Source organism: Thermobia domestica, chromosome 4 (assembly GCF_964235325.1).
Source record: "Thermobia domestica chromosome 4, izTheDome1.hap1.1, whole genome shotgun sequence".
Classification (NCBI taxonomy): domain Eukaryota; kingdom Metazoa; phylum Arthropoda; class Insecta; order Zygentoma; family Lepismatidae; genus Thermobia; species Thermobia domestica.
This window is the reverse complement of record NC_137457.1, coordinates 181,377,015-181,396,597: the sequence shown is the minus strand read 5'-3', so window position 1 is coordinate 181,396,597 and position 19,583 is coordinate 181,377,015. Positions and strand designations below refer to the sequence as shown.

General features: G+C 35.5%; 1 protein-coding gene across 1 annotated transcript in view; it reads right to left on the bottom strand.

The window, feature by feature from the left end:
- Positions 1-17,947, bottom strand: part of LOC145682956 (uncharacterized) — a 737,495-nt gene extending 719,548 nt beyond the window's left edge. The window contains exon 1 of the mRNA XM_081754317.1: positions 17,831-17,947. Within this exon, the coding sequence (XP_081610443.1) occupies positions 17,831-17,839 (9 nt within the window). The 5' untranslated portion in view covers positions 17,840-17,947. The remainder of the gene's footprint in view (positions 1-17,830) is intronic.
- Between the last annotated feature and the right edge of the window lie 1,636 nt (positions 17,948-19,583).

Sequence of the window (19,583 nt, the reverse complement as noted above, 5' to 3'; positions counted from 1 at the left end):
TGTGAAATGATTGGGGGAGTGATCGTAATTTTTTTCATAGTTAGAAGCCTGGATATGGAAACCCGCATAACCTGGGGTTTATCATTGTGAAAATTGGTATATTCTTCAAGTATATTACATAGAAAGTATAATTATTATCAATGGCACTACTACTACTACAACTTTTATTATTCTCATTATTATTATTATTGTTATTATTATTATTATTGTTATTATTGTTATTATTATTATTATTATTATTATTATTATTATTATTATTATTATTATTATTATTATTATTGAGATATTTGAAATATTAATACACAACCATATACTTTAATGTAAAAAACAAACTAACTGAATTGCAGCATGGGTTTTATAAAGGCAGATCAATTGTTACGAATATTGTACACTTTACAGATTTTACGTACTTAGCTCTTAAAAGTAGACTACAGGTTGAAACTATATATATTGATATGTCAAAGGCTTTCGACTCTATAGAACATGGAGTTCTAGGTCGTAAATTATCCAATGTTGGTCTATCTTCTCAGTATATTCGGGGGTTCCAAAGTTATTTATCAAACAGAGAATATAGAGTGAACATTGGTCATGTAACTACCAGTATTGACTGTTTAAAGAATGGTATACCTCCGAGATCACCTTTAGGACCACTTCTTTTTTCATTATTTATTAATGACCTGACGGAAAAGGTTAAAATCTCAAATATATTATTATATGCTGATGATTTGAAGTTATTTAAAATAGTGAATAGTGAATAAGATAACTACTTACTCCAAAAAGACTTGGATAGTATTAGTATATGGTGTAAAAATAATCCACTGAAAATAAACTGTAATAAAACTAAGTTTATTTCATATACCAATAAGACGCAATGCTATGTTAGCAAATATGTCATAGATGGAATATTCCTGCAGGAAGTTGAAAAGATTAAAGATTTAGGCACAATATTTGACATGAATATGAAATTTAATTATCATATTAATGACATAGTACATAGAACACGACAGACTATAGAGTTTGTATTTAGACAGTGGCCTGACTTTAAAAATGCAAACACATATGTCTATCTATTTAAGGTACTTGTAAGACCCAGATTAGAATTTGGTGCAATTATATGGAATAATATATCCACAACATTATGTAGCAAAATTGAATCGGTTCAAAAATATTTCATTAGGCTATTGTGTAGAAATAAGAAAAAAGATTACTACTCTCATAGTTATGATTACTGGAACGAATACTGGGGGTTGCAAGAAGTACATGTATGAAGAAAAATGATAGAGAAAAACTTTATTCAGAAAATTTTAGATAATAGATATAGTAGTGAATACTGCCTACATAATATAGGTATAAGGGTACCAACATATAATCTTAGGTAAGCATCGGATGTGGTTCCCATGAATAAAAATTCTATAATCTTAAGAAAACTGACAAGTTCTTTTAATATATTATCGGGATAATTGTATTTATTGAACAGACGTATAAATTTTAATAGGTATGTATATTTTTAAAGTATATTTGTATGTTTGACGGTATAATTGTTTTAAGGACAATTTTAAGAAAATTGACTAACTATTTTAATGAATAATGAAGTAATTATATTTATCCAGACAAGATACAAGTCATAAAATTATGTATATATTATAATATTATATATGTATATGTATATATTATATATATATATATATATATATATGTATATATTATAGGAGATAATGACCTCCTATCGTCGAAACAAATGTATTGTTAATATTAAAAGGAATATAAGATGTGTGTTATAACCCTTAGTTCTATGACTAAGTGCTGTATTTTTGCTATCTGGCTGTTCATGGCACTAAGAAGTAAATATTATTATTATTAATAATTGTAACTACTCTGTATGTAAACGTGAAAGATAGGCGGTTTGTATTTGAATACTAAAAACTAGTGGAATGAGAACCTCGGTAGTCGTGAAGTCTAGGAGTCAAGGGCATTGTTCACTAGCTTCTGAATTTGGGTTGAGGGTCTAGGTTGAGTATTCGGGCTCGAGTCAAACACTGTTAAAAGTTATAGGGCACTGGCCAAACATTTTCAAAAGTGCTCGGTCCGGGTTTAGAATTGTCAACGAATCTAGCAGCTCGGCTCACAGCTCATTCACTATCGACCCGAGCCGAGAAGTGAGCCGAGCCAACAGCTCACCCAACGACTTGGCTCAGTGGAGCCGAACCGAGGGGATGGCTCATCCCTACCAAGCCAGCTCGAGCCGATGGTTCACCCCAAGTGAGCCGGCTCGAGCCATCCTCGAGCCATCCAAGCCGAGCTCAGCATATGAAAAATCTCTTGTGGTTTCGCTATCGAGACGAGACGAGATGCGAGCAGTGTCCCCTCTCGTGAGCAACACTAAAAGTATTCCATATTACTGTTTAGCTTACACTTCTCATGACTTTCGTTTTCCAGTGTAATCAGGACGAGTTAAAAGGAACGAACCATTTATCAAACTCGACTGAACTCGGGAAAAACTGAATCGGCTCGGAACTCTACTCGAGGTTATTAGCTTTGACTTGACTCGAAACTCAATTTGAATTCGAGTCGAGTAGAGTTTTAGCTTGACTCGTGCTCATCCCTATGCGTTAGAAAAAAATGTTGCTTATTATTATTCTGCTAAACTAATTATATAATAATAGCAATGTTGTTGTATAAAATTAAAAACACAGAATATGGAGAAACATTAAACTACAACTAATAAAATGAGAACACATGAACTGGGAGTGAATCAAAACTTGCCAATAACTCTAAAATCGATACATGCTTTTTAAAGCTAGTTTCAAACTCTATAATCAATGGGACTCTAGGATAAGCAAACTGATCTGAAAGAACCCCAATATTACATACCATCAGCAAACTATTTTCTAGTAATAAAGTAGGCCTGCTCATCTGAACACAGTTTATTCATATTATCCACTTAATCGTTAATTATGGCTCCCTAGGTGTTGATAAATATTTTCCGCCGTGTCAGTTCAGACAGTTTACTTTTAAATTTTGTCCACCATTATCCTCAGCTCTTAAGAAAAATATATTCTTTCAAATGTTCGAACGGTAAAATATTTTCGTTCTCTATCTTTATAAAAAACAACAGGAATCAAAGTAAAATAGAGTACCGGCATCATAGCACTCCTAGTTCACTCACTGAATGTATTGATTTGGAGCTGCCAAATCTACGACAAAATCTTCCAGGTGCTTGAAATCAGTACACGTAATTTCGCGAAGGCTGTCTTTATCTTCCAAAAACAGCAAGTGCCACTACGAACTTGGGAGCACATGTTATTTGCCTCCATCCAGCTAAAACCAATGCCCTCAATTTCCTTCGTGCAGTTCAAACCGATTTTCCTCCAAGCTGTTACGCAGCTACAAATACTCTAGTTGTCTACGTGTCGAACTGCTGAGCCAAAGGACGACGGATCGAATCTCGGAGAAGGACATAAAAATGTTTATTACTTGCAGAATTATACATTTCACCCATAATAAAATTAGCATTCAAACAGTTTGTGTTTTCTGGAAAAGTAAGAATTTATTTCAAGTTAAACTTGTGAGCAGTGAAGCAAAATGAATTGGGCTCATGGTTGTCCGAATACCTGACGGTTTGAATAAATCATACGACACGCCTTTAGTATGGAGTTAAAGAGCTTCCTGATATGTATAAAGAAATCTCACTGACCTAAAATCCATTACGAAATAGGACCTACCAGAAGCTTCCAAACCACGTCTGCGTCACTTCGGTGAACGCTTTATCGAAATTTCCTGTATAAATTTCACTCACATGACGCCTAGTCAGTCGATCGTACTTGGTTTGTTAGCTAACTATATTGAAGGGGTATAGACAAACCATATCTAAAATCCATTTTTCAATTTTGTCAGTAAACGAATAAAATGTGACGCCCTTATGTTTCAGAATTGTTGAACTTTTGGGAGGGCGAGATTTGACTCATCTGTTGTAAGTAGTGACTACTGCTGTTGACCATTGGTTTCTTTAATTTTCCATTTACACATCCTACCCTCTTTCAAGTTCAGTTCCACATGCCATTCCTTTTAGTTTCATATATTCTGTACGATTCCTCAATCTCTTATAATACCTAATTAACCTATGGTTCTCTTGCTTTCTTTCTAATAATGAATATATAGATTTCAAGAGAGTTAATTTTAAATAAGCATGCAACCAATTTGTTAATTACTAAGAGCATTGAGTTTTTCCTCATTGTGTGTTAACATATATTCTTCAGTGTTTACATTCTAATAATAATAAATATTTATGCCAAACTTAGATATAATTGCAGTATACGAAAGTTAAGTGGGTAATAAAGCAGTTCAAGCCAATAATTTATTAATATTTCAATCTGTATCGTAGATTACAATTATCGTTAAAAGAAATTGAAAATTTGTATTCAAAATTGGTTTTATGTAGGTAGGGTCGATAAGAATGGGTGAGTCAAGATTTGAGGTCGTCCCGCCTCGACAATATGATGTAAAAGTGTCTCCAGAAATGTATATTTTCTATTGGAAGAGCTATGTCTCGACTTGTATTTTATCAGGAAAATTCTCTCTCGACTCGACTCTCCGCATCCCTAAGGATGGGCAGTTTGAAGAGCCCAGTATTCCAAAGCTGGCGGGGAACCAACTGCACCATGACGCAACATTTATTTCAGACACAACCCTTAATAAACACTTCATTTTATCAAGCTTCTTCTTGTAATATCTATATCGATTTCCTACTTAAATTCAATTATAGATAATTGTTTCTTTTGTAGCAGCTAATATTCATGCTATACAGTAAAAACCAAATACACATTCAATGTAAATAAATAAAAATGTAAGATATTACATATTACTGGCATTGCGATTATTCCGATTTTAAGCAGTACATATTATCTAAATAATTGTTCAAATTGCTTTATAAGAACCCACATTCTGAGGTACCCTAAGGTTTTTGAATGCAACAAATACTTGCATATATATATATATATATATATTAGGGGACTTCCGGGCTTGATCCCCCCAAATTTTATGTTTATTCAATTAAAATATTCTAAAGAGATTGAAATATCTTGTAGAATGTTCACATTTCCAAGAATGAAGTTAGCAAAGCCCGCCGAAATATATATATGAACGTGTGGTTTTAGGTATTCAACTGTGTTCAAACTTCTCATTTTTAGCGTTTTCATATATGAATTATGGACATTGCCGGCTTGTAAATGGGACATGGATTTGAAAACTGACAGTCTGTCGGATAATGCGTTTCCAACTATTTCATAGCAGAAATTTATGTTTACAAAAAAAAGTTGTCATATATTTAAATAAAAGGAAGAAAAACTTTAATTTTCCGCACGGAGGCTCGAACCGTTGCCCTTCTTTTCAGAAATGTCAATAGCTGTACTACACCCGCTTGATCACAGACGCTACTTGCAAGAGCTTGTATTATAATATTGATAATAGAATGGCTTCAGCACAGGTTTCTACTTGGATGTTTAAATATCCATTTTCCGTCGTTTTCAGCAATTTCTGCTTAAGATAATGGTTGATTTTGCATATTGGAACTGTGCATGAGGTGTGCAATCAATATTCATCTAAAAAGGTAGTTTGATTTTCTTTTTACATTTTCACATCGCTCGGATGACAATACGATTTGTAGCTAGTGTCTATATAAAGAACGGCGGGAACATGCAATTCCCTGTGTATAGATTTGCGGGAATTGTGACGGATCTAGGCTAAAAACTACATCAGCTGAATCGATTGTTGTATAGATTGTATATGTTTCGTTGCTGATTATAGCCCACCCCCGGATACTAAATTAGGCTCAGTCAACCGGAAGTGGTTAACCGGAAGTAGTTAAATTTGGTATCGATCGATTTGTTTCGTCAAGCTCAATCGATTGATATATAGATTGTATATGTTTCGTTGTTGATTATATCCCACCCCCGGAAACTAAATTATTCCCAATTATATTTTCCGCAATGCATGAAAAATTATATAAAATAATTACATTAAAATACATCAGTTGTATATATATATATATAACATAATCATTGCAGAACATAGTAATTATTATGTTGAAAATATAACATCTGAAATAGGTATGTGTTCACAGTAGGTCGATATTATATATGAGAATGTTAAATACAAGTTATGAAATTCGTTCAATAGCAATAAATAAATCATGTAGTGTATTTATCTGCAGCTATTTTTAATATAGAGAGTAATTCTCAACATTCATAATACAGCATGTCATTTATGTTCTTGAAAAATTATTCGATGCATAAACAGAGGGTATAAACAGTGAATCCAAAGTCCCAACGCTTGCAAGAAATTCATGAACCCCAAAGGTCACGTGAGAAGACTGGAATTGTCCTTATGAAGCATGCCATATCAGAAAGTATTTACATAGATTTTCAATTCAATTTCTGGTATATGCTTTGCAATGTGAAAGTGGTGAGCCTTGAGTCGCTCTCTCTCGCTCGCTCGCTAACTTTCTAATTATACAGAATATAAAAGTGGATGTATGTGTGTGTTTCAACATAATTGTGATGTATCTAGAGCAATTTTAACTATATTTCTTACAATCTGGGAAAGAGTACTCTCAGTATACATATCAGAAATGCTAGAAACGGATTAATATTAGTATCGAATCCATAGTTTCGTGGTCGCTTAGGTGAATAGTTTTATTTTCAATTCAAGTCCAATTAAGCTCCCGTTAGCAACCAGGGTGGTTACGTAGCGACATAAAAATATCGAAATCGACCTATATTAGAATCGAATCGTAAGTTTTTAGCGCCGCTAACAGTGCCACATTTCCCATTAGTCAACATTAGTTCACATTTCACATTAGTCCCATTGCCTAGAGGGCAACATATTTGCATACTGCAAAGTTTGAAACTTGAATAATATTTTAATTTTTTATGTATGAAAAAGTTAAAAATCAAGAGCAAATATACTATTTCATGATCAATCCTCTTTTACTATTCTATTAGCGTTTAATAATAGCGTAAAAAATCTAAAAATAATTCAGAACATGTTTCACATTTGTTATTTTTTTGTTACGTAGTTGTAGCTGTAGGAGGTAGTGAGTGGTATTTAACTGTAGTAAATTCACTAATTAAGCATATTCCAATTAAGTTTTATTTTTAAGTTATGGATGAAGGGGCGGAGAAATATGTAGATATTGAGGGCGCCGAGAGCAAAAGTGCGTAGGGACGCCGAGCTTTTAAATGCAACACTGGTCGCTAAATTAATTGGTAGAGATTTTAATGTAATTTAAGGCCAAATTTAGTCCTAACGGTGGCAGTATCCGTTTGCTCTCCTAGGAGAAAGGAAAGGGACTGGGCTGGCATCAAAATTATAAAAAAACACCGACATTAGTGTCGAATCCATAATTTTCCGGGTGGATTAGATAGAGAGACTCCAGGTGCCAGGTAAGTTAAGCCCTCATTAGCACCCTGAAGGAAAGTGTGAAATTTTGAAATTTCAATATAAAAAGAAAAAATTGTAGTAGTGTATTGTAGTATTATTTTAGTAGAAGAAAATATTGATGTGTGACATGTAAAAATAATGTAAAAGACTGATCTCTCTTTTTTCATAATTTTCATAATTCTGATCATAATTTTCTCTCTCGTTGAGATGGATAGTGATGCGCAGAATGGAGTTCATATCCAAATTCATCCCCATTACAGGATGATGGCCTGGGAGAGATAAAAATATAATCTCAAAAATTACTGAAATATTTGTTGAATTTATAGTTTTCGAGGTTGAGAGAGCGTTTCTAATAACTTTGGAAGGTAGTTTGTACCCACTTCAAGATGGGTGTTTTAATCATATCAATTTCTCACCATGAGAAAAATGACAATTTCAACTACTATATGAAGCCAACCTTCGCAATCGACGAAAAAATTGTGTGGATGTATGTTTCGTCTTTTAAATTAAAGAAGACATGTTAAAACCAACGATGGAGTTGGTCAATGGGTCGGTTGCTAAGTGGGTGTAATGGGTCAAGATTTGTGAATGGGTCAGTGGATCGTGGGTCAAAAGGACGTGACCTACTTCGAAACACCACTCACCGTGACTCACACTCATCCTCCGACCCATCCTGTTCAGTGCATTGTAGACAACATCTTCTGAATATTGGTGAGCTTTTCTACATTTTACTTTCAAGATCCCATTTTTGTCTTTTGTCATTTGTTTCTAATGAAAAAAAGGTCAGTCACTTTTGGATTTTCATGGAATAGTAGGAGTTAGATTTTGGGATGCAGCCCGTGAGCTTCTAGAGGAGCTAACTGTTTGAAAAAATATTTTTGAATCACCTGTAACATATGAATTATATTATAAAAAATTGAAAGTAACTATGTCTGCGTAATCATCATGGTCAAATTGCAAAGTCAAATGAAATGACGTTTGGTATATAATCAGGCCCCAATCCCAACTGGGAAGTTATTACACGCGTATCACTTTCATCATAATACATATCCTTAGGGAAAGTAGAAGTCCGAATTTTTGTGAAAAATTGAGTATCTCACAAGCCGTTCAACTAAGAGCTGAAATTCTGCATATAACTCTTTATTAAAAATAAACAGAATATGTCCTGGCATTTTTTTAAATTGTCTTTTATGAGCAAGGGGTGGGAGTGCATTTTGTATATATTGGAAATTGGTTGTGGGTTGATTTGTTAAAATAATCGAAAACGATTGATGTTAGTTGAGAAACAAACGAGTAATGAAAACTACAGTTCTCCGAATTTTGTACCCTCTGCTTTCTATTTATAATTGCGAAGCTTTTGTTTAATATATGGAGCGTTCAGATCATAAGGTAATCAAGCCATAAAATGGAGTGAAAAATGGCCATAAATTTGTATTGCAAACTTAATTACATGAGCATTTTCAGTTAGTACGGCGTGCTTAATTATATAGAAAAATAGTTTTTCTTTCTTTTTTTACGTTGGTCTACTTTTCCTTGATTTGAGACTTTCAAATTTCATCCTATTTTCTACTGAAATGTGTCTGTAAGGAAAAAAATAATTATATATGATAAATTTAAATTCATTTTAATTCGGAAGATCAGAGACACTTTGTCATTATATATCGTAAAGGTCATATCCACCAGTATTGTAACAAAGAGGTGCTTGAGCCATTGATAGAAATTCAAACCCCGGTAAGTGATAATTTTACAGTCTTGTTTTATTACAAGTGTAACCTCTTTAGTCAGTGAAGAGGATGGTGTGGATCATGGGTCAGAGTTGATGTCTATGGGCTTTGGTGGGTCGGAGTTGGTCGCAATGGTTCAGAGTGCTTCATAGATGGTGATGGATCAGAGTGGATGACGATGGATGAACGGGCAGAGTGGGCCAATGGTTCATTTGGGTGGTGGGTGATAGTGGGTCATGGTAGATCGTGGATCAAATTTTCATTGACCCACACCATCTCTGGATCAAAATGTACTAAAGATACGAGGCACCGAAGATGCATGTCGGCTATTATGGTCAAATTTTTCACATAGATAGTACCCCACCAGAAAGCAATAAATCTGAAATGGTTCACGGTACCACCTCCTAGAACTCGAGATAGGGGTTTGTCTGATTGGCTAAATTAAGATGTCAATGATTTATCCTTCAACAAGCAAGCTTTTTATGATCGTTTCCGTGATGAAGTCAGAAGAGCAAGTGCCTAGTAATCGTAATATTGATAGTTCGCGTCCACCATGGGGTATTTGTTTTGTGTTTTTTTTGACTCACCTAAATATAAACAAATCACACATATATGCATTTTAACATATTTTGGAAGAGTAATTTTGTGGTTCGTTGGCGTTTCATCGCGTCTCTGCTGCTGGTAGTAAAGTTTTCAAAACGGAACTTGGGCCACCACGGATCGCCGCTGCGGGGCCACCAATTTCTGGCGAGAGGTCAATAGTAGACCATTTGTAGTCCACCGACGCTTACAGCTTAGTGTAATGAACGATGTCTTTGCCTTATAGATTTCATGACTACCGACGTCAACTAGCTTTTAGTATTGCTTTACTAATCGTCTATCTTTCATGTTTATACACGGTGTTGTCATAATAATAATAATAATAATAATAATAATAATAATAATAATAATAATAATAATAATTATTATTATTATTATTATTATTATTATTATTATTATTATTATTATTATTATTATTATTATTATTATTATTATTTGTAGTAATAGTAGTATAATTGATAATAGAATAATTATATTGTCTATGTATTGTCTTTGTAGGACTACACACAGAATTTGGCTTGTTTTGGTTCGACTCGACTCTAATCCGAGTCGAGTAGGAGGATATTTTTCGGGCCGAGTCCTAGAGTAGACCTCAAAGATATCTGTTTCCAGTCGAGTTGAGTTTCAAAGAAAATTCGCTCGTGCCCATACTACTAATGAGAGCTTAATTGGAGTTAAGCGAAATCGAAAGTCTCACTATTTATCTAAGCGACCCCGAAAAGTATGAATTCGACACTAATATCGATCATTTTCTAGCAATCTTTTATATGTATCCCCCTCCCATTCACCATAGATAACCAAACAGCACACTTTTTCAGACTATAAGAAATGTGGTTAAAATTACATTAAAGAAGTTCTGGACACAGCTAAGGTGAAATGGATACAATGAAGAGGATAAGATCACAAGAGACATAGCAAGAGAGAGAAAGAAAGAGCAAGAAGACAAGAACAAAAATGGTTTGGAATAGAAAGCCTAGGGAAAGAAACAGAGAAGATAAAGAGAATGCTTCGGAAAGAAGGAATTAGGACGTACAGGAAAGGAGGAAGCAGAATAATTGAACTAGTAAGAAGAACCAAGAGAAAAGCAGTAGCGGACAAAGATCAAAGGGGAGTAATATATAGAGTAGGATGCGCGGAGTGTAGCAAAATTGCAATAGGAGAAACAAAAAAATACAAGAAAGGATTAGGATGATGTAAGATTGAAAAGGGACAACAATGCGATATACAAGCATCAGAAAGAGATAAATTGTCTCCCTGATAAACCACAGGATAGGGTGGGAAGGAGCAGAGGTCATAGAAGTAGAGAACAGAACTTTAGTGAGAAAATGCAAGGAAGCCAGGGAGATTATGAAAGCAGGGGACAACGTAATGAACTGGAATGCAGGATTCTCGATAAATAAGGAGTGGGAGAAGATTCTGCATAAAGAAGAAGGAACGAAAAGGAAGAAGAAAGAATGGTAAAAATTAACAAGGAAAATAAGGATAATTAGAGGACAGAATGTATCTAGCGAAAAAAGGAAACTTTTAATTGGACACGTGTGCAGCTAAAAAGTGAAAGTGAAAGCCACACAAGTGTTACTTTTTAATGAAGACGAGGAGCCTAATTAAAAGTTGATCTCCGGACAGTATATACAGATGGTGATCAGAAAAATGGAAACACCTGTAGTTGGCAACACGTTAAATGTATGGGTTGGCAGTGGTGTCGTGGCGCCCACAGCGCCGGACCGCTGGTGGTGGTGTATTAGGTCGGTCTCCATACTACGTCAGGCGCAGTGGAACATCAGTGTCCAGTGGCTGCAGCAGACGGAGGTAGTGTAAAATGGGAGGCCTCTCAGATTTTCAAAGAGGGCAAATTGTTGGTGCGCGGTTATATGGATTGAGTGTGATGGCAGTAGCTACTGTGTTAGGTGTGTTGCGTGGGACAGTGTCGAAGGTGATGACGGCCTACACAACACACGGGAAAACCACATCGGGGAAGCGGAACAGTGGGCGGAAGAAAATCATGAGTGAGAGGTCACGCCGGGTATTAAAGCGCATTGTCACGCAGAACCGTCTTGCAACTGCAAAGCAAGTGACGCAGGAACTCAATCAGCACCTCCCCCACCCTGTTTCGACAATCACAGTCCGCCGCGAATCACATGACATTACAAGGTCGTGTTGCACGGGACAAACCGCTCATCAGGGACCATAACGCTTTCGCACGCCGCAAATGGTGCCGCGACCATGCAACTTGGACCGTTGAGGACTGGAAACGTGTGATATGGTCGGATGAGTCATCCATCCTTCACCCTATTTCCAACCACGGGTCGTGTTTATGTGTGGAGAACGCCCAAAGAAGCTTATGATCTGCAGTGTCTCCGCCCAACTGTGAAACATGGCGGCGGCTCGGTGATGCTGTGGGCCGCCATATCATGGTTTTCATTGGGTCCTGTGGTCACACCTAGCGGACGAATCACTGCCAACGATTATGTCGCAATTTTAGGAGACCACTTTCATCCTATGGTTCGGATGTTGTTCCCGGACAATGATGCCATCTTCCAGGATGATAATGCACCCATTCACACAGGGTGTTGCAGGGTGGTTTGAGGAACATCGGGATGAAGTTCAACACCTCCCCTGGCCCGCCCAATCCCCATATCTGAACATAATTGAACATCTGTGGTCCGTCTTGGAAACACGACTCCGGAGACGATTTCCACCTTCATCCTCTCTCACAGAACTGGCCGATGCCCTGCACGAGGAATGGTGTAAAATTCCACTTGCTACCATTCACGACCTCTATGCCTCCATCCCACATCGCATCAAGGGTGTTCTGAAGGCGAAATGTGGCCCGACACCATATTAATCTGATAAGTTGCAATTTCGTTCAGGTGTTTCCATTTTTCTGATCACGATCTGTATGTCATGACCAAGTCCCAAGCAGCCAGAAGGAGTGGAAGTCTGATGAAGACACAGTTATTGTGTTGAAACTGTTACGTGATACTGTTTTTTTACATATTATCACATAGCCTTGCTCAGTGGGCTATTGTGTACTCTAGGCCAGTGGTTCTCAATCTAATTCCTATCACGATCCCCTTTTATCACTTCCTCTTGCCAACGACCCTTTTATAATTTGTGTTTTATAATAAGCTTGTATAGGATTTTTAACATACCTATTTCCCTAATAGTAGAATCCATTTCTTATTCATAGTGAACAGTGCCATGGCATGGAAAATGAGCGAGAGTATACGACGATGTCTCCGTACATATAAGTGAGGTCGACAGAATAGCTGCGAACCGCCACCGTGATTGGTACGTAGGTCAATAAAATTTCCAAAAGTAAACCCTGGCTTTCCTTGATTTTGAGCACATTTTATTACATTTTTCCTTCTATTTTATACATGTGCGCATGCACTTTTCTAACATGAGTAACACACTTCCTCCGAAATTTGTGCCCCCATTTTTCGGCGACCGGCACTGACAATGGATACAGTAACTAATATCTATATTCCCAACGACGAAGGTGCTGGTTCAAGATGGATGTTAAACTCCTTCATTGAAGAGGCCATTAACGTATCTGATCTAAGCCCAGAACTTCTTAACCAAATAATAGAATGATCATGCGACAAGTCTTTGCAACTGGTTTTCTGTAACGAAGACTTGGACAAGTTCTGCCTGATGAGGAGAGAAGAATATCATGGTCTGGTATCTGCTGCTTTAAAAGTAATAATTCCTTTGCTATATCGTACTTGTGAGAAAGTTTTTTTTTTTTCATGGTGAACATTAAAACAAATATAAGAAATCGCTTATGAGTTGAAAATGGCTTGATAATCTTTGTCACGAATATTGAACCGGACATTGCTCCACTAGTGAAATTACACCATGCTTACGTATCTCATTAGATTTCAATTTTAATTGTATTTCAATGTGCAGGTTTCGTTTTATGTGTTGTATTTTTCTAGTATTTCTATATATAGTTTTCATTAGCTTCATACCATACCTCTTTCGTTTAAATTCATTTTGAGAAACTCTGCTCTAAGCATACATGAGTTATGTTGGAACGTACCCTTTTATATGTATCAATGCAAATAAGAGAGTTAAGAGAGAGCGATTAAGGTATTACCGCTCTCAATCCCTTCACTTTACTTTTGCGATTCGTGAATTTCTTATGTGACAGTTTGGTGCTAGCTAGTTTTTTGTCTTGAGGCACGATCCGATTTTCGATATGTTCTACCTAAATGCTGTAATGCAAATATTGGGAAGTTATCTGCGTATGAAAATAGCTGCAAATAAATACATTACATAACTTATTTATTGCTATTACACGATTTTCTTAATTTGTATTTAATATTCACATATAACATACCGACGTTCTGTCAATATCTCAGATGTTATATTTTAAAAATAAGAATTACTTATGTCGTGAAATGATATGGATATATATAGTCAAATGATATATACAACTGATGAATTGTAATGTAAATATTTTACATAATTTTCATGCATTGAGGAAAGTAGAATATCATAAAATAATCTCACCTGAGCGGGTATCGAACTCAGGATTTAAACACTCGTAGGTGAACCAGTGAGCTAACATGACCGCTTTCCGGAAGCTGCTTCTGAAATATAACTGAGCTCATACGCAAATGTTCTTTTCCGTATGGAAATCACAATAACGAAACGAAAGTGTGAATACATAGTTTCGAAATATTGTATCATTAAGTATTTCAATCAATGTATTTTTTCTACACTTAATACCATTTCCACCTTATTATATTTAACAAAAGGAAAAACATATCTGTACATTTTTTCCCGATTTCTAAGGTTGGCTTGGAGGTTCGAACAAGCAGCTTTAGTTTACTGTTTTCCGAAGATACCCGAAGGTGGACTTCGGAAGTGTTCGTATCAAAACAGCTATCATCATATCGCTCAATCTGTTTAGTATATGGTATATGTTTTTATACGTGTAAAGTCAGTATAACAATTCATTCTTTAAACAGCTTTTCGTATGTAATAATATTCCTTTATAAAAACTGTCTTTAATATTATTATTACCTCGCACCATTTTCAGATTTCTTTCGCGAGTCGTTGACCAGGTCCCTCTCTACAATAGGCGTGTCGTGCAAGTAACTAATCACACGTCAGGTACTAGCTTTTACCTATTGCTTCCTGCTCACAGCTCAGAACATTGGTAACTACGGATAGAATTACTTTATGATAGTTGGAAGAATATTCTGCAACTACAGCTAGCAAGCGAGTAGGTGTCCGGGCTTCTGCAGGAAGGCGATGGATTCGGAAATATGGTGCTACAGGTTAGACTGTTAATTTCGATCTCCTGGTCGTCGGCATGTGTCAACCGAAGCAGAAGACGCGAGATTAGTAAACGAAGCCCGGTTAGACCCAGTAAGGACTTCTTGGTAGCTAAGGGAATCTTCTCTCTTTCCTGGTAGTGAGCATACAGCTCTGCGAAGGCTTCGTCATGCTGGGTTAAGCGGCCGTTTTGCTGCCGTGAAGGGAAAATTCTCAGACGACCAAAAAATTTACCGTCTCGCGTTTGCAAAGGCGAATGTAGGTCACAATTGAGAAAACGTAGTTTTCTCAGATGAATCCATATTCACAACATCAAATGAGGGACGCCGTTTTGTGTATCGTCCGAGAGGCATCCGATCTGACCCAGGATATGTGGCTGCTTGCAATCGTAGTGGCCATGATCTATTTCATGTTGCGGTTGAATTTCCAGTCGCGGAGCAGGACAGCTTCAGAGAATTGAAGGACATCTGGACAGTGCTCAGTACTTAGACATTATGAGTAATATCATGGTTACATCTGTACGACTATTTCAGGCTGATGGTGTAATTCACTTCCAGCAAGGCTAGTCGCCAATACATACTTCCCATATGGTTCAGAAACGGTTCGCAGGGCAGCCTGAGATTGATTTAATTGACTGGCCGCCTCGTAGACAAGACCTCAATCCCATGGAAAATATTTGGGCAGAAGTGAAGCGTACTCTAAGGGACAGTTGGCCTGAGGCAGATCGACCAAGAACTGATGATGACCTGTGGCATCTTGTTTCGGAAGCATGTCTGGAGGATAAATTTGTCACCCATTTAATAGATCCCATTCCCAGAAGAATGGGGCGTGTAATAAATTTAGAAGGGTCTTGGACACAATATTAATGTTCCCGAATTAACTCCCGAAAACAGCCCATTTCAGGGTTACCTAAACGCTTCTGAAAATATTTCCAGTAGAAAACCACTCCTTGTTTCCGATTTCTGTGCAATTCTACTAACAAAAAATGATAATTCGCTGCATGCTTTAAACTCAAGACCTCTTCATTGCCAAGCCCGTACTCTGCCAGTGAGCTAACATAAACACGCAAACCCAACCTGAAGAAACACGACTTTTAATTTCCGGTATTCGATGACAATGATGTTCATACTTTGCGAATGTTGTATTCAACTTGGGATATTCCGCTGCACACACAGACACACACACACACACACACACACACACACACATAAACAAAGCGAAAGAGAGAGGGAGACATTCCGTTCTAAAGAGAATTTCTGTTTCTTCTCGTGACGTTAAGGGGATCGGGAAAAGTTATGTGTCTTGTGTATACTGTATTTCACGAATGTAAATGACATGCTGTATTGAGAATATTGAGAAGTTACGTCTGTATGACAAATAGCTGCAAATAAATACACTACATAATTTATTTATTGTAATTAAACGATTTTCCTAACTTGTATTTAACATTTTCATATATAATATCGATCTACTGTGAAAATTATCTCAGATGTTATATTTTAAACATAATAATTACTATGTTCTGCAATGATTATGTTATATATATATATATATACAACTGATGTATTTTAATGTAATTATTTTATATAACTTTTCATGCATTGCAGAAAATATAATTTCATAAAAGATCATTGACCCAGATGGGAATTGAACTCACAAGCTTAAGATTTGAAATCCGATAGCTTACCAGTGAGCTAACACAAGGACTTCTGGAGCCATGCTTCTAGCGATGTATAATGGTTCTCAAGAAAATTATGACATTCATATCCACTACAACGCTGTTTTTGTTCTACTTTGACTTTTATTTTGTACTCAGGAGATAGTTATATTCTATGTCTTAACTTTGAGCATTCTTTTACATATGGAAAGATTCGTTTACATATCAAAATGTTCCATCACGTACAGGAATATAACTATCTCAGATGTTATATTTTAAACATAATAATTACTATGTTCTGCAATGATTATGTTATATATATATATATATATATATATATATATATATATATATATATATATATATATATATAACTGATGTATTTTAATGTAATTATTTTATATAACTTTTCATGCATTGCAGAAAATATAATTTCATAAAAGATCATTGACCCAGATGGGAATTGAACTCACAAACTTAAGATTTGAAATCCGATAGCTTACCAGTGAGCTAACACAAGGACTTCTGGAGCCATGCTTCTAGCGATGTATAATGGTTCTCAAGAAAATTATGACATTCATATCCACTACAACGCTGTTTTTGTTCTACTTTGACTTTTATTTTGTACTCAGGAGATAGTTATATTCTATGTCTTAACTTTGAGCATTCTTTTACATATGGAAAGATTCGTTTACATATCAAAATGTTCCATCACGTACGGAGAGCTAAATGACTAACAAGCAAGTGCTGACATTAATACAAGGTTTCGAAATATTGTATCATTAAGTATTTCAATCAATGTTGCTTTTTTTCAACACTTGATAACAAGTCTTATTATATTTAAAAAAGAAAACACATCTGCAAACTTTTTCCAGATTACAAAGGCTGGCTTGGAGGTTCGAACCTGGTTTACTATTTTCCGAAGATACCCGAAGTTGGACTTAGAAAATTTTTGCCTCAAAACACCAATAAAGAATGCGCTCAACTTTTTTGAGACAAGGTGTACAAGCATATATATTATTTTACATTTGTCCATATTAAATTTTTTGTGATGAGGTAATGCGTTTAATAATGAAAGTGCAAAAAGATGTGCCACATACAAGATAAAATATTAAAGCATTACCATTTTCATAAAATGTAGCAGATATTCTTGCAGGATATTTTATATATTCCTACTACCTGTCTGTGTGTCGAAGCTGTAAGTGATTCCCGCAAAATACAGAAGTTATTGATATTTTCTATAATTCTTCCAATGAACAATACAACTCACAAACGTTAGCTCGCTTCATACATTATTTTCACAAAACAAAACACAACATCCTTTCAGTTCTATTGTTAACCAGAAGCTTTCATATTTAATAAATGAAAATATTATTTTGTGGTTCTTTTGAAATGCATTGTTGATTATAAACTTCTTACTTATGTATCAGTCTTCTAAACGAGAATATTATGTACTTTAAATTACGTATTAAATGCTTATAATAATAAGAATGGATGTTTAAGCTCTGATATAAACGAAAATTCTAAACCGGAATTTATTGCACATTGCACAAGTTACTTTAAATCATTTTCTATAAAGAAATACCTGTATTAACTGGGATAAAATTATGACAAACTCAATTAATAATATAGACCATCAATACACTACCATATATAAATGTATTACTCAGACCTGAATCTACAATCCTATGTAATTATGTTTAGTATAATAAAAACGTTAAGCTAAATTACCGTTCATAACGAAATATGACTCACTTGCTCCTTTTTTAAATTTTTGGTTCCATAATTTTGCAGCCATAGTGGGGGATAATACGAGCTATGCTACTTGAAACAGATATAATCAAGTATCACATATACCACAACCAGTCTTTTCAATTTGTGCACTCAGTCAGTTATGTCTACGACAATTTCGTTAATACTCATATACATAATATGCATTCACCACTGATTATGAACACCTGTAACTTGATGAACGAATTCATAAGACCAATAAGGGACCGCGAACTCAGCAGAAAAATGTAAATTGCGAAGGTCAGGCGGATGATAAATTATATCTTAACGCTAAAATCTTATCACTTCGCAAACTGTCATGATTAGTATCTCATAAATTTTGCAAAATTATAGTGAGGTCGTCAGTATACAAAAAAGCACCATACGTGTAAATCTCAACTGAAACGTAAGAAACTACCCAGCCGGGAGAAGTACAATTAGAATGAATTCTCACTTATTCTGTTGCATTTTTAACAGTACTCTGATACTGTTTTCTCCTCGAGACAGTGATATATGTTGTTTGTTCAATTTACAACCTCTGTCACATGTAAAGCTTTGATGATTGTATATTACAGTCGATTATGTTTTTATAATGGCCAAAGCACCTACAGTATATGAAACTAGACTTAATTATACACTTAAGGTGTACACACCGTTATTATCATTTCTAAACTGATACTCGAAATGATAAGTTGTTTTCCAGGTACAAAGTAGTTCGTGTAGAGTTTAATGTGACAGCTAAAACCTGAATTTTTCACCGAATTATTTTTCATGTTTCTAGCTAGGAATCTCATTTTGAGGCTGAAATCGTTAAAAACAAAACAACTATATATTTGATGACATGATGAAGCACAGAATGCATTAGCACTTTTCTATTGGCTTGTAAATATACGAAATATAACCCTATTATCACATTTACGCAGTTTTCAAACGACCAATTCGATCACATTACCTCTTATGTTTTTTTTAATAACTTTCGTGTACTGTGTAAGTATAAGTATGGCATACCGCCCATCCAACTAACATGCCATGTTCTACATAATTAATATTGTTTCCCTAGGCAACTTTGGACGCATAGCACAATTACGAATGCTATTACAGCCTTT